We start from the raw sequence: 17653 nt of genomic DNA, 5'->3' as shown, positions 1-17653 counted from the left end.
AACAGGGGATCTGTCATGTCACAGTGCTACATTTGTGAATGACTGTCAGCCTTCTAGACATTGTCAGTGTCTATGAGCTTTTCGGATTTTGTCAGGATTGTAGTGGTGCTGTTTGCTGATAAAATAATAAAGGGTCACAAGTTCTGCATGTTTCTAGACACTGTTGGCTGGGTTTGATCTGTGTTTTACTGATGTAGCCTGTCTTATTTAAAATTGAAGTAAACAGAATGGCACAGTCAGTACAACTTGTCCCAAAACAAAACAGGCACGTTTCACTGACAGAGAACACTTGCAGGTCACCTACCCTCTTGATGGAAGTGAGCGCAGTCAGGAGGGCAGTCTTCAAGGAGAGTGCCTTAAGCTTGGCTGACTGCAAAGGCTCAAAGGGGGCTCTCTGTTGACCCTGAAGAACGATGAATTATGGGCTGTAAAACCCTTTCTTCATCTCGGCTGGAGGGACAGGTTCTATCGCGTCCTTCCGTAGGAGGGTAGTGATCTCCGCACGCAGGGTGGCAGCGTTTTCACCCTTGACCAAGGTGAAGTGAATACCGCTGAACCTGGGTGGGCGCCTGGCAAACTGAATCGCGTAGCCGAGTCGGACGGTCCGGATCAGCCATCGTGACAGACTGGAAAGCGCGAGCCAAGTTCCACGTGAGGGGGACCAAGGGGACAACGTCGTCGGACGTACCGGCAGGTGGGGCCTCGCGGCAGGGCGGAGCGCAAGGTGAAACACCACATCGTGGCCGTGCTGAGTCTAAGGACATCGAAGCACTTACCCCTGGAACAGCCTGGGATGGGGGAGGAAGAGGCCTGTCCTCGTAACCCATGGAGACTGCCACATCGGGGGCGGCTGTGTGCCACAGCTGGGCGCTCAGGGGTGGAAAGGCCACCACTGGAGCACCAATCCTGCAAGGAAAAGCCCGTGGATGGTAGTCGTGGTGATGACCGTACACACCGGGTATGTGACCCAGGGAGGAAGGAAGCCGCTCTTTTGCTGAACTGTTGGGTACCGCAGCCACTTGGGCATGCGGCGAAATCAAACAAAAAGGCAACAAAAGATTTTCCACCCAGCCCTCCACCGGGGGATGGAGTGGTCTTCTTACCAGCTCCACGTGAATGGGGTCGCACGTCTCAGGGGCGCTTTGAGGACCTCCATGGGTTCTTCGGCGCCGGCTGTGAGACGGGTGGCGTCAGCTTCCTGCGGTGGGCTCCACGGCGGGGCCGGGTCGAAGGGGCAGGCTGCGGCGGAGCCGGTGCAGTCACCGCAGGGGGACACCCTTGGTGACGAGCAAACGGGGTGCGGGATCTTGAGCCGCGCTGGGGCAGGATGTGCCGGATTGCCTCTGTCTGCTGCTTCACCGCCGAGAACTGCTGGGAAAAGTCCTCGACGGTGTCGCCGAATAGACCCACCTGGGAAATGGGGGCAGCAAGGAACCGTGTCTTGTCGGCCTCACCCATCTCGACCAGGTTGAGCCAAAGGTGGCGCTCCTGGACCACTAGTGTGGCCATCGTCCGCCCAAAAGACCGCGCTGTGACCTTTGTCGCTCAGAGAGCGAGGTCGGTCGCCGAGCGCAGTTCCTGCATCAAATCGGGGGTGGAACTACCCTCGTGCAGTTCTTTCAGCGCCTTGGCTTGGTGAACCTGCAGGAGAGCCATGGCATGCAGGGCAGAGGCAGCTTGTCCAGCAGCACTGTAGGCTTTAGTCGTCAGAGATGACGTGAGCCTACAGGGCTTGGACGGGAGCTTAGGGCATCCGCGCCAGGTGGCGGCACTCTGCGGGCATAGGTGCACTGCGAGCCACATAGCCCCTGGCCGCCCCGCCATCGAGGGTAGTGAGAGCGGGGGAACTGCAGAATCGTGGCCGGGCAGTAAAAGGTGCCTCCCATGACTTCGTCAGCTCCTCATGCACTTCTGGGAAGAATGGCACTGGAGCGTGGCGTGGCGTGGCGTGGCTGCTTTGAGCAGCGCCGCGAGCCCAGAAACCAATCATCAAGCCGCGAGGATTCAGGGGAGAGCGGAGGGTTCCACTCTAACCCGACGCTCGTGGCCGCCCAGAAAAGCATGTCTGTCATTTCCGCATCAGCCTGTGACTGGGCAATCATCCCCGAAGGGGGAAGCCCAGCTGAGGCTTCTGCGTCCGACTGGACAAGCCCGCTCTCCGATGCTGCGCTCGATAGCTCATCATCTTCACGGGCTCCGAACAAGAAGCCAGACTCGCCGTGAGACGAGCCGGCGAACTCATCTGGAAGCCTGACTGGGGCAGACAAGCGTGCTGGGGAATGGGAGGTCCGCGGAGGGATACCCGGTGGAGATGATCCCATTGGGGTCCCCAAATCGCCCCCAGTGCTAGCCGCGCTGGCCTCATACCCGTAGGTAGAAGGACCGAGGTGGGGAGCCGCTGGGGTGGCTTGCTTTCTTATGAAAGCAAGCCGCGACCGCAACATTGCCATGGTCATGTTCTCGCAGTGAGAACACGAACCATTCACAAACGCTGCCTCCGTGTGGGTCGCGCCCAGACACGAAAGACAGCGATCATGACCATCTGAAGTTGAGAGATAACGACCGCAACCAGGAATAACACACAATCGGAAAGGCATCTTTAAGAAGACGTTCTGTGTGTGCGCTCTTTTAGAGAAATATATTCTCTTTTAGAGGGAAAAAGCTCTTTCAAAAAATATACTCTCTAGTTTTTCTGCCGAAGCACCCAGGGGCGTTCTCTGCAGTGCACCAGTGCAGAGGAGGGAGAAGTCGCTGAAATGCGCCGTCAGATCCAGCAGAGGTGAATGAACATTAGTATTCAGCTCAATGAGCATGACCGTTTGGCTCCGAAGAGAAAATCTGAATGAGTGGTTGCATACCAGCTCCTTTTATACCCGTATGCCCGGGGGAGTGGCATGCAAATACCACTCGCCAATTTTCACTGGCCTTTTATCAAAGACTAGAGGTGTCTTGGGCTCCAAGAGTGACCCCTATTGTCACTACATCGACACAACGTCAAGTGAGTGACAGATAGGGAGCCTATTATATCAAAAGCCACAGAAGAGCATACTGTATGGTATGTGTATTGAAGTTCCTTGTTTCCTGGACAGATAGGTTACTTGTAATTAACAAGATGCAGTATATGCATACCTTTGTATAGCGGTGTTATGATATAACAATAGAAAATTGTTGACTATTTTCCACCCCCTCTTTGACCCTAAGAATTAAACAGGATGATTTTGCTACAGTATCTTTAACATGTCTTTGTAAATTACCTCTGCTATCATTGGAAACCTCTTTGCATGGGAAAACTGCCAGTGTACATCACATCAGGGTTGGTCAAGTTGCTGAATGCCAAATAGGCATTGATATGTAAACGGTCATATGGGACATAATATGGTAATGTGCTCATGGTTCTTATAACCCTTTTCTGCTGTTTCAATAAATAGTGTGGGTGAACTAGGGAGTCTAGCATTGCAGCATTCACGTTAGAGTATTTCTACATAGTACATGCTATTGTACTCTGATATGTTTTCCATGATATGTGCCCTTTATCATAAAAGTTGAAAAAGTCTCTCAAGTCAAGAGGGCACTCAGGCAACACAACTTCACATATATGTATGCATATTCAGAATTGATGGGAGTATATATGCACAGTAAATGTAAAAGCGTGCACATAATTCACTCCAGGTATAAAGGCAAACTGGTGAAAATGTATAAAGTTTATCTGCAGTATTTGTTTTATTTATTTATTTATTTATTTTGCTGTGGGGCAGCCATATACAGTCACCACTGGCCTATAGCATTGTATGTACAAAAGAATGGGGCTAGTCACACTTATTATGTGAAGAGAGAGAGTGCACATGGGAGTATTATCTGGGGAATCTTTCAGTGGAGTTTGATGTAAAGCACTGCTGGGAGCCATTCAGCTAAAATTGATGAATACATGAAAAAAAGTGAGTTTACATTACAGGTTCTCCCAATAGAAGAGTCAATGTGAACCCTCATTAGTAGTCAAACAGTGTCCAGTCTAGTAAGTGAAAGTTTAATATGAATAGAAGGAAGTAAAATCTGGCAGTTTGAATGTATTTCAACTCTGATTATCTTCTTCTTCTTCTTTCGGTTGCTCCCGTTAGGGGTCTCCACAGCAGACCATCCATGATCCACATATTTTACTTGGCACAGGTTTTACACCGGATGCCCTTCCTGAATTTCAACTCTGATTATAAACCTTTTAAATAATAGGGAAAAAAACTCTGTCTATGCTTCCTTGTTCACCGAGGACCCGCAAAGATGTAGTTTAAGACCTGGTTAATTGTGCTGTCAGACCTGCTCAGTCAAACATGTGTACAAAGCCGCTCATAGTTCGGTCTTCTCAACCCTCCAATGGATGCTTGATTGGATGTTTCTGACAGGTAGTTAATTTCCCAGTCTGAATAGTCATGGCTGTAACATTGTGGTGGAAGATTTCCCTCTCTATGGCAGTGATTAATGATGATGTCTCGTATATTGCATTTGTGTGTCTTATTAGAAAGTTATCAGTGCAGTAGAAATAGTTGAGTTTTCCACTTTTAACATGTGCTAAATTAATAAGATTGTGCAAGTACAGCAAACTTGCTGTTTTTTAAGAATTAGAAGTAGGGCTGTCAACAGATTTAAAACAATAATGCACTATAGGTCATGATTTTAACGATGGCTATATAAATACAAATGGCTAAATAAAAAATTACTTCAACATCCATTCATCCATCCATCTTCAACCACTTATTTGGGACTGGGTCGCAGTGGCAGCAGACTAAGCGAAGCAGCCCATACATCCTTTTCCCTGGCCACAATCCTGAGGACCCCAAACTGGAAACATTTCACATCTCAGCTGCACCTTGAAATCCTGTCCATGACATCACAAACAGGGTCGTAGGGGGACAGTGCTGTCGGAGTCTGACGGCCACTGAGAACATGCTTGACTTAATGCCTAGGATGCGGACACAGCTCTTGCAACGGTTATACAGGGACTAAATGGCACACACTAGTGGCCCTGGTACCCCATACTCCCACAGTGTCCTCCACAATACACCTCGAGGGACACCGTTCTATGCCTTCTAGAAGTCCACAAAACGCATGTAAACTGGATGGGCAAGCTCCCACGACCCCTCTTAGACCCACACTAAGGTAAAGAGCTGATCCACTGTTCCACAACCTGAACAAAATCTGCATTGTTCCTCCTCAATCAGAGGTTCAACACTTGGCCATAGTCTCCTTTCCAGGACCCTGGCATAAGCTTTCCCAGGTAGGCTAAAAAGTGTGATACCTCGTTAGCTGAATTCACCCTCCAGGCCCCATTTTTAAAATTGGGAACCACCACACATTTATGCCAATCCCCAGGTGCTGCCCCAACCTCCTTGTAATGCTGAAAAGGCATGTCAGCCATGACAGTCCAACAATATCCAGGGCCTTCAGCATCTCAGGGTGAATCACATCCACCCCTGGTGCCTTGTCACTTCAGGAGTTCCTCAAAGTGTTCCTTCCACCACTCAACTATATCGGCAGGCGAGTTCAGTAGTTCCCCGTCTAACGGCAACAACGGTCTGGACAAAACCCTTCTTATCATGCCTGAGCCGTCTTACAGTTTGCCAGAACCTCTTTGAGGTCAACCAAAAGTCCTTCTCCATGGCCTCCCCAAACTCCACCCACACCCAAGTTTTGCTTTCACAATCGCCATGCCTGCAATCCTTCTGGCCTGCCGGTATCTGTCAGCTGAGTCTGGAGTTCTGTGGTCTAACCAGTCCCAAAAAGCCTTCTTCTTTAGCCTGACTGTGTCCACCAGCGGGTTCTTGGATTGCTGCCCCGACAGGCACCAACAACCTTCCAGCCACAGCTCACGGTAGTCACCTCCATGATGGAGGCCTTAAATAGGGTCTGCTCAGACTCCATATCTCCAGCCTCCTCTGGGATGTAGGAGAAGCTCCTCCAGAGGTGGTGGTTAAAGATCCTACGGACAGGGGTCTCCACCAAACGTTCCCAGTTCACCCTCACAGTCCATTTAGGTTTGCCAGGTCTGTCCAGCTGTTTCCCCCACCATCTGTTCCAACTCACCACCATGTGGTGATCATCGAATGCTCCTTTCTTTTTTTTTTTTTTTTTGTGGATTTTTTCCCCTTTTTCTCCCAAATTTAGAATGCCCAATTCCCAATTCTAGGTGAGTTAGCAATTTCAAATAAAATTAGCAGTATTAAACACATTTAAATGATCTCATATAAGTTAACATGTCAAAAAGAATTGTAAGCCCTAGTGAAAAGCAGAAAGAGTGAAAGACATAAAACTAAAGAGGCAGAGAAAGGGGAAACTCTGACAGCAGACAACTCTATCAATCAGACAGGCATGAAACGGACTCTCACAACTCTAACAACCCTTAAGTGCAGAAGGCAATACACCATGATGTTCTGATACTGCATTCATGTCTTACTCTTTCTCTGTCTGTCTCTCCAAAAGTGTGTGTAATGTTGAGCAAAAGCCAGGAATATGACTCTTGGATTTTTAACTATTTACTGTAGAATGACATTATTCAGAAGTCTCTTCTGCTCATGTACTGGCACTTCCCACAAATAGGGTACAGAATAATGTAGATCCTGAAACTCTTAAGAAATGTAGTCATTTTTGTTTTCGTTTTAAACAAATGGTTTTCAGAAAATGTTGACTGACAATCTGAGGAGATCAAACTAAGTATTAATCATGAGCTGTTTTATTTTCTATTCATTTTATCTTCTATTAAATAAATAGAAAACAATACAGCTCATCTAATATTTAGTTTGATTAAAATTTTGTAAGTTTGTAATTTTTGCAACCTGATACCACAATTTAGGACAATATTACTATTTAAAAAGAGTTTAAAATCCAGATTTGGTAATTTTCGAGCAAAAAATATATATAATAAACATCAAAATAAATATTAAAACAAACAATGCCAGAATGGAAACAGGGTTGCAGATTTAACCAAAATTAAGCTATCACTCCATACATGGGCTAATTTGGGACAAAATGTTGGTTTATAGTTATTGACAAATGTATATTTCCCATAATTTAAAGACAAATATTTGTTTAATCATTTTTTCTTTCAAGAATTTGGGTAACAGGGTTGATTGGTTGAGTTTGATGAATGATGTCAACACAACAATATTTGTAACAAATTGGAAAATGGACATTGAAACAGTTGCACACAAAATGTGGGGCACAGCTAAATATTACATTTCTGGTCATTTAAAACAGACATTTGATCTGTTTTAAATTAGCTGCTTTTCATGCTAGGTTAATTTTATGCTCGATAATAATTTATCTAACGTATATTATACAACAAATTCGTAGGATTTGAGCCTCTGATGCTTAAAGTAACATTACGGGTTCAATACAAGTTAAACTCAATCGAAAGTATTTGTGGCATAATGTTGATAACAAATAATAATAATAATCATTTTGAAAAATGTATCATTTTCTTGTAAATAAATAAATAAATAAATAGGTGAATGTGAATGGAGCAAAAGAAAAAAAAATCAAAAGTTTCAAAGGTATAGCCACAAGACGTAAACAATATTCATGGTAACATGATTTTAGTGTGATAAAATTGCTTATTAAACTTTTCTGTCTAAAGTTATATTCAATTGTACACCTTAGTTGCCATGAAAATGTAATCCTTTAAGTCCTGTAATTCTGCAAAAACAACAACTTTACAACTCAAATAATACACAAGTTTTAATAGAAGTAAGTGCTTTTATCAAATTACAAGCTTTACATTTCTGCCTTTTAAACCATTTCAAAAATTGGCCCCATTCACTTCATTTGTAAGTGCTGCACTGTAACCTCAATTTTTGCTGCTTCTTTTTTTTTTTCAAGAAAAGATTGTTGAGCATCAACATTATGCAACAAATGCTGTCTTGGATTGAACCCGGAATATTGCTTTTAAAAAAGCCATCGTGGGACACTAGAATGTACCGTATTTGTGGAAAGTGCCTACTAGGTTTCAACATGATTGCCAAGATCTGTAACCTGCAATTGCTCTACAGGGAGCATGAACTGATTATGCTGTTTTCAAACCCTAGTAGCAGAAACTTAATATTCCTTATGAGAACACAAATGTGTATGAGTATGTATGTTCTTATGTACTTTTATCTTCCTGCTGCTGGCCACAAGTAATGTCACCACCATTTTTTAAATGGATGGTTTTGAATCTAGACTTGTAACTACTAACCAAGAAGAGGAAATCGTTCTGTCGAAGTCTTCCCTCTCCTTGTGTGTGTGTGGGTGGGTTTGGGTGGTTTACGAGTTACCTTTATGAGGTTTACAAGGGTATTATGCTATAAATGTGGTTTATGAGGACATTTCTAGTGTCCCCATAATTCAAATCATTTAAAAAACATACTAAATGTTGCTGGTTTTTTTGAAAATGTAAAAATGTAGAATGTTTTTTGTGAGGGTTAGGGGATAGAATCTATAGTTCGTACAGTATAAAAATCATTATGTCTATGGAGAGTCCTCATAAGGATAGCCACACCAACATGTGTGTGTGTACGTTTATACTACATTGTGGGGACCAAATGTCCCCACAAGGATAGTAAAACCTGAGATCACCTACCTTGTGAGGCCCAGCCAGTGGTCCCCACGAGGGAAATGGCTTTTTTTTTCTTTTTTTTCTCCCCAATTTGGAATGCCCAATGCTCTCTAAGTCCTCATAGTGACTTGCCTCAATCCAGGTGGCAGAGGACGAATCTCAGTTGCCTCTGTGTCTGAGACCATCAACCCACGCATCTTATCACATGGCTTGTTAAGTGCGTTACAGCGGAGACATAGTGCATGTGGAGGCTTCACGCCATCCACCACGGCATCCACGCACAACTCACCACACGCCCCACCGAGAGCGAACCACATTATAGTGACCACGAGGAGGTTACCCCATGTGACTCTACCCTCCCTAGCAACTGGGCCAATTTGGTTGCTTAGGAGACCTGGCTGGAGTCACTCAGCACGCCCTGGATTCGAACTCACAACTCCAGGGGTGGTAGACAGCATCTTTACTTGCTGAGCTACCCAGGCCCCGGGAAATGTCTTATTAAACATACCAAACTATGTTTGGTTTTTTTTATGTAAAAGTGCAAAAAGGTTTCTGTGAGGGTTAGGTTTAGGGGTAGGGTTAGGGGATATAAATTAAATTACATCTGTATAAAATCCATAAAATGCATGGAAGTCTATGGAGAGTCCCCACAATGATATAAAAACAAGTCTGTGTATGTGTGTGTGTGTGTGTGTGTGTGTTATGATAGGTCGTTGTGTTTACCTATCGTTATTAACCAAGCTGGCGCTTATTTCTCCATCGGCCATCTGGAAATGTAACTTTTGATCTGTGACTCAGCTGGATGCCAACGACACACACACACACACACACACACACACACACACACACACACACACACACAGTTATACTCTCAATCAGGGTGCTGTTTTCATCTCAGCATTTGTAGTGCTGTGTAAGCTGGGAGAGAGCCAGTACTGCTTTCATTTTTTTCATTTAAAGGTAAACAATAGAATAACTGAAAGTGTTGAGAAAGATCAAGAATCCTAGACATCATAATACTTGATGGTTATTTCACTATTTTATTTAATCAGATTTCATCTGGATCTACTTGTGTGTATGCAGCTTTGATTTGCATCTAATGATTTTGCAAATCAAAAAACTCAAGAACACCAAATAGCAGACACACCCTTGTCTTTCAGGTTTGTAATCAGTATTGTTGGCACATAATACTGTTAAGTGATGGATACCATTTTTTTGTAAATGTTTAAATTGTATAAAAAACAATTCTGCAAAAAAGATTTAATTTCACTTTAACGTTTCTGATAAAAAATAAAAAAAATGTTGAACTTAATGCATACTTGTTGAATAAAAACAATGAATAACTGCATTCGCTCTTTCAGTTATCACTGTTTCATTGAATAATAAAAAAGGCCAGTTAAACTTTATTGAAGGAAATTAAACTAAATGAATTGTGTCATTAGACATATTTTTTTCTGTAAACTTTCTATTGCAAAGAACATAATAAAACATTTTAATTCTAAAATATAATTTAAGAAAATATACATAAGCATTATTAAATGAATAACGCACCCATAAATAAAAAATTCTGTCATCATTTATTCCCCTTTTGTCGTTCCAAATCCAAATGACTCTGTGAAACAAAAAACAAAAAACTAAAAAAAAACTAAAAAAATGAGCAGATGGCAACTGTCATCCATCTCATTACAAAAAGGACAAAAGTTATCATAAAAGTAGTCCAAATGACTTGTGCGCTTTATTCTAACCCAGATAGCACACGTACATCTCCGAGATGCCAGTTGAAGAGCACAGCATCAGGAAAGCCACATAATCTAATTAACATCTGCTAAACATCTTAAAAAGATCAGATTTAAAAACATTCTAAATCCTAAAAGTCTCAAAGAAATCTACTGAACATTTATTAGAGATTAAACTTTTAAAACCTCTGCACATGAAGAATCAACCTAAAAAAAAAAATGTCTTCCAGCTTTGAACACACACATCAAAGAGATGTCTGGGTGATGTACATATGCTATCAGGAAAGACTTCTGAAGTCATAAGATAGCTTTGTGTGAGAAACAATGAAAATTCAATGGCAACCTTGCATTCCATTGTTCAATGACACACACAAGAACATCACTGTTTGCATTCACCTGGTGTCAAGCAGTATTGCAGTCCCCCAACAAATCATGTCACCCTTGGGAAGTTGTTTGCATAGTCTAATCTGAAATGTCTGTTACTAATTCATGTCATAGCTGATGACGAAAATACAGTCAGTAAATACAATATTACCATATCCATTTACCCGATAGCACAAAATAAAATTTATTGAGATTATTATATCTAAATTCATCGGCTGTGCCCGTGCTGTTTTTCCAGTGAACTCAGGTATGTGTGAAAAATGTGTCATATAGCCTATATATTTCTATATAGTACCATCTCCTCTTCTCTTCTAAAATCAGAATCTTCCAACATCGTGTTTGAAATTGTTTTGGACTGTTTTGGTTTGTGAACGGCGCTTGGTCTGTGGTCTGTGCAAGTTTCTCTTGTAAACAATGACGCACTTCCTGCCTCCTGCTCCACGCATGACCTTACCAACGAGCTTACGTCATCCCTCTCGTGAGCGCACGTCACAGTGCACGTACAGAAGTGAACATTTGCAGTTAAAAAGTATATAAGTATTGTTTTGTTTCTAAAAATAATCAATCGTTTTGTTTCAGAAGAACGTTATTTGTCGACTGGAGTCATGTAGATTATTTTGCTGCACTGATTTAAAAATGTACACTTAAAAACCCATATTTACAGAATCACCCTGAAAATGACCATCACCATGACACAGAAAAGCCCGCGTTATCATTAGATCCACAACTTCCCTTAAGGCGTGCTGCCTTAAGTTGGATCTGCAATTTTAATCTTGAAATATCTGCTTGTCTTGGTGTTAAATGAAGGCATTGCACGACAAAACTATTCTTTTTTCACTGTGCAGAGTGAAGAAAGTGTTTCACTTAGTTAGAAGAGCTTGATGCTGCAGCAGTGATTGAGTGACAGTCTGTGACAGCGGCTCAGCGCGCACAGCATTGAACTTGCACTGTCGTAAAATTCCCATTTAATAATCTCTCAATAAAGTATGCATTAATTAAAATTAAACCCAGTAATGTAACGACAGGAATGCTGCCCACTGTAATGAAGTAAAAGTTTAAAAAAAATAAATTCGAAATTTACTTGAGTTAGTGTAAAAAAGTACCCACTTTTAAAACTACTCTAAGTCATTTTTCCCCAAAATGTTACACAAGTACATGTAATGAAGTTACACCTCTGGTGTTAGTGCGCATGTGTGTGTGTTTGTATGTGTGTGTGGTAATGTTGGATGGATGGATGAATGAATGTTGGATGCAATACAGGGTAGGATAAAGTTAATCTCTGTGAAAAAGAAAGCATGTAATACTCAAAAGAGTTTGTGCGTGTACGTGAGCATGTGTGTGTTTGTGTGTGTGTTAGTGCACATGTGTGTGTGTGTATGTGCGCATGCACAGGTCCGAGGCCTTTATGTTTAGAAGCACACATGCACGTGAACATGAACATGAACATGAACGTGCTCCTGAACACTCAATTTTTCTCTTCTTTTTGATCTCCCTCATTCATTTTCAATGGCCGGTCATTTCTGACCAGGAACACCACAAGTGTGACTTTGTGCCATTTTGTACAAAATAAAGCATTTCAAAACAAACTTCCTGGTTAAACATTAAAGCACACTAGTGTGATAAATAGTACAGAATGTTTTCATATTTTATTTAATATTGCCAAAATTATCCACAAATAATGCTTTTTTCACTCAAAAACAGAGGTGCATAAGCTCAGGTCAGTGAGGCCTATGATCAATAATTTTCAAAAAGAAATACAAGACCTGTGCTAACTGAAAGAAAACAAGTTGTCAAAAAGATCCAATCCAATATTTGGTGATAATATAGCATAATGAGAGACTTATAAGCAATTTTCATAGGCAGGTCATTTTTGACCAAAGGTGTAACAAGGTGAAAAGGGTTCTGGGGGGGAAGTTGTGATACCCTGTGTGAGCCAAGTCAGTAAGTTTTAGTCCAATAGGATAACATTAACTAGCAATTTCAGGCAAAAGAAAATCATGTTCGGGACAAAATGACCGGAAAACAACATGAGGGTTAAGATATCTGCTCTGGTGCCCTGCCACTCCATTTCAAATATACAGGTGCATCTCAATAAATTAGAATGTCGTGGAAAAGTTCATTTATTTCAGTAATTCAATTCAAATTGTGAAACTCGTGTATCAAATAAATTCAGTGCACATAGACTGAAGTAGTTTAAGTCTTTGGTTCTTTTAATTGTGATGATTTTGGCTCACATATAACAAAAACCCACCAATTCACTATCTCAAAAAATTAGAATACATCATAAGACCAAAAAAAAAAAAAACATTTTTAGTGAACTGTTGGCCTTCTGGAAAGTATGTTCATTTACTGTATATGTACTCAATACTTGGTAGGAGCTCCTTTTGCTTTAATTACTGCCTCAATTCGGCGTGGCATGGAGGTGATCAGTTTGTGGCACTGCTGTGGTGGTATGGAAGCCCAGGTTTCTTTGACAGTGGCCTTCAGCTCATCTGCATTTTTTGGTCTCTTGTTTCTCATTTTCCTCTTGACAATACCCCATAGATTCTCTATGGGGTTCAGGTCTGGTGAGTTTGCTGGCCAGTCAAGCACACCAACACCATGGTCATTTAACCAACTTTTGGTGCTTTTGGCAGTGTGGGCAGGTGCCAAATCCTGCTGGAAAATGAAATCAGCATCTTTAAAAAGCTAGTCAGCAGAAGGAAGCATGAAGTGCTCCAAAATATCTTGGTAAACGGGTGCAGTGACTTTGGTTTTCAAAAAACACAATGGACCAACACCAGCAGATGACATTGCACCCCAAATCATCACAGACTGTGGAAACTTAATACTGGACTTCAAGCAACTTGGGCTATGAGCTTCTCCACCCTTCCTCCAGACTCTAGGACCTTGGTTTCCAAATGAAATACAAAACTTGCTCTCATCTGAAAAGAGGACTTTGGACCACTGGGCAACAGTCCAGTTCTTCTTCTCCTTAGCCCAGGTAAGACGCCTCTGACATTGTCTGTGGTTCAGGAGTGGCTTAACAAGAGGAATACGACAACTGCAGCCAAATTCCTTGACACGTCTGTGTGTGGTGGCTCTTGATGCCTTGACCCCAGCCTCAGTCCATTCCTTGTGAAGTTCACCCAAATTCTTGAATCGATTTTGCTTGACAATCCTCATAAGGCTGCGGTTCTCTCGGTTGGTTGTGCATCTTTTTCTTCCACACTTTTTCCTTCCACTCAACTTTCTGTTAACATGCTTGGAACAGCCAGCTTCTTTGGCAATGAATGTTTGTGGCTTACCCTCCTTGTGAAGGGTGTCAATGATTGTCTTCTGGACAACTGTCAGATCAGCAGTCTTCCCCATGATTTTGTAGCCTAGTGAACCAAACTGAGAGACCATTTTGAAGGCTCAGGAAACCTTTGCAGGTGTTTTGAGTTGATTAGCTGATTGGCATGTCACCATATTCTAATTTTTTGAGATTGTGAATTGGTGGGTTTTTGTTAAATGTGAGCCAAAATCATCACAATTAAAAGAACCAAAAACTTAAACTACTTCAGTCTGTGTGCATTGAATTTATTTAATACACGAGTTTCACAATTTGAGTTGAATTACTGAAATAAATGAACTTTTCCATGACATTCTAATTTATTGAGATGCACCTGTATCTTCTTTCTGTCACTGAGACGTAACCTATTTATTTCAGTAATGTGAAGTTCACCATGGTACCTTGGAGTTCTGTTCTTTTCTTACCTCTCATTCACTCTTGTCTTTCTCTCTCTGTTGCTGTCAGGTATCAGACAGGTGCGACTACGTCTACGTGAATGGCAAAGAGATGAGGGGGCGTGTTCAGATGCTTTTGAACTTCACTTATGGTTACCTGAAGGCCCAGCTGGAGGTGAAGGTTTGGATCCCCAAACTGCCCCTGCACATCGAAGTGTCAGATACAGAACTCAGCCAGATCAAAGGCTGGAGGATCCCTGTAAACAGTAATGCCCAGAGGTATGAATCTTTGGGTTGGTTTTTGAGAATTTTACGATTTCAGTTATGAAACATCCAATCCCACTGTACTGATCAACAACAAGGAGGTAGAAGGTAAGCCAGTAAGACTGAGATTGATTCACATCCATGCACGATACACATCTGACTATACATACTTTTGCAAAAAGTAGTGTGCCAATTAATTAGGATGTCAGAATGCTTAGTATTCATGTTACAGTAAGGGAACAATACCCAGATGACCTAATGCATCTGCTCAGATTCTGGAGTGTGCAACCTGTGGACACCTAAGGAGCCATCAGATTCTAAAGTAAAATAATAATAATAACAATATAAAAAAATGTGTTAGTGTTATAGGTTCTGTACCTGGAAAGTTGTTTTTTGTTGTTAAATTGTACTTGTTTCACAACAGCCAATTAAAGGGATAGTTCACCCAAAAATTAAAATTCTCACAACATGTACTCACCCGCATGCCATCCCAGGTGTGTATGACATTCTTTCTTCCACAGAACACAAATGAAGATTTTCAGAAGAATATCACTGTGAGTCATCACAACGCAAGAGAATGGTGGCCAGAACTTTGAACCATAAAAGTTATCCATATGACTCCAGTGTTTAAATCCATGTCTACAGAAGCGACATGATAGGTGTTGGTGAGAAACAGATCAATATTTTTCAGTTTTAATCAATTTTAAATTTTTTATCATCAATCTCTACTTTCACTTTCACATTCTTCTTTTTTTTTCTTTTTTTTTGCATTCTTCGTGCTTATCGCCACCTGCTGGTCGGGGCTGGTCAAAGGTGGAGATTTATAGTAAAAAAGGACTTTAATATCTGTCTCACCCACACCTATCATATTGCTTCATATGGATTTAACCACTGGAGTCTTATGGATTACTTTTATGCAGCTTTTATGTGATTTTTAGACATTTAAACATATGGTCAACATTCACTTGCAATGTATGGACCTACAGAGCTGGACTGCGTAACCCAAAAGCATCGCAATCTTAAGTTGATCGTAGAGACAATTGGCGCCAATGGTTTTGACGATCTACTTAGGCTTACGATGTTTTTGGGAAATGCAGCCCTGAGAAATTCTTCTAAAAATATTTATTTGTGTTCAGCAGAAGAAAGAAAGTCATACATATCTGGGATGGCATGAGGGTGAGTAAAAGAAGAGAGAATTTTCATGTTTGGGTGAACTATCCCTTTAAATTGTTTTCACAGTTGCTGATAGAGCATCATAGGTCAAAGAACTCATGGGTAAAAGGACAATGCCAACATGATGAATGTAGTATGTGGAATGTATTTATACTACGAACCTGCACATCTACAGAACATACTTCGTCAATGTTGGCGAAGTTCTTGTTGAATCCATTACATACTACGAAAGTATGGTAATTAGGATGAAGTCCAAGTGTTCATATATGCAATTTTTTAGCATGCATTTGGATGTGTGCAGTAATGACAGTTTGTCATTAACCAAAATTGGAGCATGTGGACACTTTCTCAAATCCCATTCACACTGACCACAAATTTATTGCTGGAGGTCGACAAGTTGTTGTATTTTTTGGTCATCTTGATGCCTTAACATTATTGGTGGGCTGCACAACTGGCCATAGCTTTTAAAAATCTAATTACAAATTAGATTTATTGCCTGTAGAAAATAAAATGTCAGTCTGTTTTTGAAAAGGAATCAGTTTTCTTGCTGCTAAAAATTCACATTCGGCTGGGGAAAGTGTTTTATAGGCTATAAATTGCAGCAGTGCATAATATATCATATCATGAACAAGATGAACGACTATCAAAGCATGAATCAAACTCACTTAGAATGCTGATACACAGACACAGTTTTCCACGCATAATTTTTTACATCCCTGTATGTGGGCAGAAACAAATCATAGAGAATAGTGAAATCGCTCCCAGTAACATTTACTTCATCTTGCCAACCCTTCACTTTACTGTCTCACATGAGATGTATCACGTGTGCTCCACTCTCTTCACTTCCACTGGTAGTCACTACATCGCGTCACTGCTCATTTGCATAACGGCAGATTGTTTTTCAATTTTGTCAGATTGCTGGAAATGCCCACATCGCGTCACCAATGGTCACTGTCGCTCATGTCGCTGCAAATCATTCTCATTGTGAACAGGACTTTACACCTTATAAGCCACAGACAAGCTTAGGTGTGTGGAAAAAGTCGTAATATAAAAATTTTCTTAAAGTATAGAGACAGTTTCTTCTATTCCATTCCAGTATGCCTCGTGTGGCAATGATGCACAATGTTTGTAAGAAACTGAGAATATGAATCTCTTCATAGGAGAAATTTGAAGTTGCTGTTTCCAAATGGGTCAGTCTGTCAGTTCAAACTCCAGCAGTTTGACAGAGACGGAATGGACTAAAGGGTTGAGAATTTGGGGAAAGCCAAATGAGAGATCCCATACATTGCAGAATTTAGCTTTGTTCCAAAACCTAGTGACCTGCCTTGCTGCATCTGCCTTCTAAAGCCCAAAGTATACTTTGGTCAGACGTGAACGCTAGGCATCTGTGTACAGCTCGTGTGATGCAAATTCGTCATTAAAAGAGTGCTCGAGCACTGAACATGTGCAGCCTGATTTTATTAACCGTGTGTACTCTGAACGTGCAGTATGTGCATGCACTTGGAATTATTTTAACTAATAAGTAGGTTCCATAAGGTGGAGTAGGATTTTATATGTAAATAATTAGTTTAAGAATCTTGCCCACGTTCGACCACCAAAATAATGTAGGGAAATATATGCAAGATAAATGACACCAGAGCAGATTAGAAATCTGATTCAAATTCTCCACCATTCAATATGTAATACAACAGGATTGTTATATCTGCTAATAATTTATATTCAAGGAATTTAACTCAATAAAAGAATTAGCTATTGATTTGGGGAATATTAAAAGAATCAATGTTTACATCTGATCAAAGTCTTCAGCCAG

General features: G+C 41.4%; 1 protein-coding gene across 1 annotated transcript in view; it reads left to right on the top strand.

The window, feature by feature from the left end:
* Window positions 1-17653, top strand: part of LOC127424528 (transmembrane protein 132C-like) — a 363330-nt gene that overhangs the window by 312222 nt on the left and 33455 nt on the right. Inside the window, exon 6 of the mRNA XM_051669844.1 lies at window positions 14477-14685. Coding sequence (XP_051525804.1) covers window positions 14477-14685 — 209 coding nt within the window. The remainder of the gene's footprint in view (window positions 1-14476; window positions 14686-17653) is intronic.

The sequence above is a fragment of the Myxocyprinus asiaticus genome, chromosome 33 (genome assembly GCF_019703515.2).
Source record: "Myxocyprinus asiaticus isolate MX2 ecotype Aquarium Trade chromosome 33, UBuf_Myxa_2, whole genome shotgun sequence".
Classification (NCBI taxonomy): domain Eukaryota; kingdom Metazoa; phylum Chordata; class Actinopteri; order Cypriniformes; family Catostomidae; genus Myxocyprinus; species Myxocyprinus asiaticus.
This window is presented reverse-complemented; position numbering and strand designations above follow the sequence as displayed.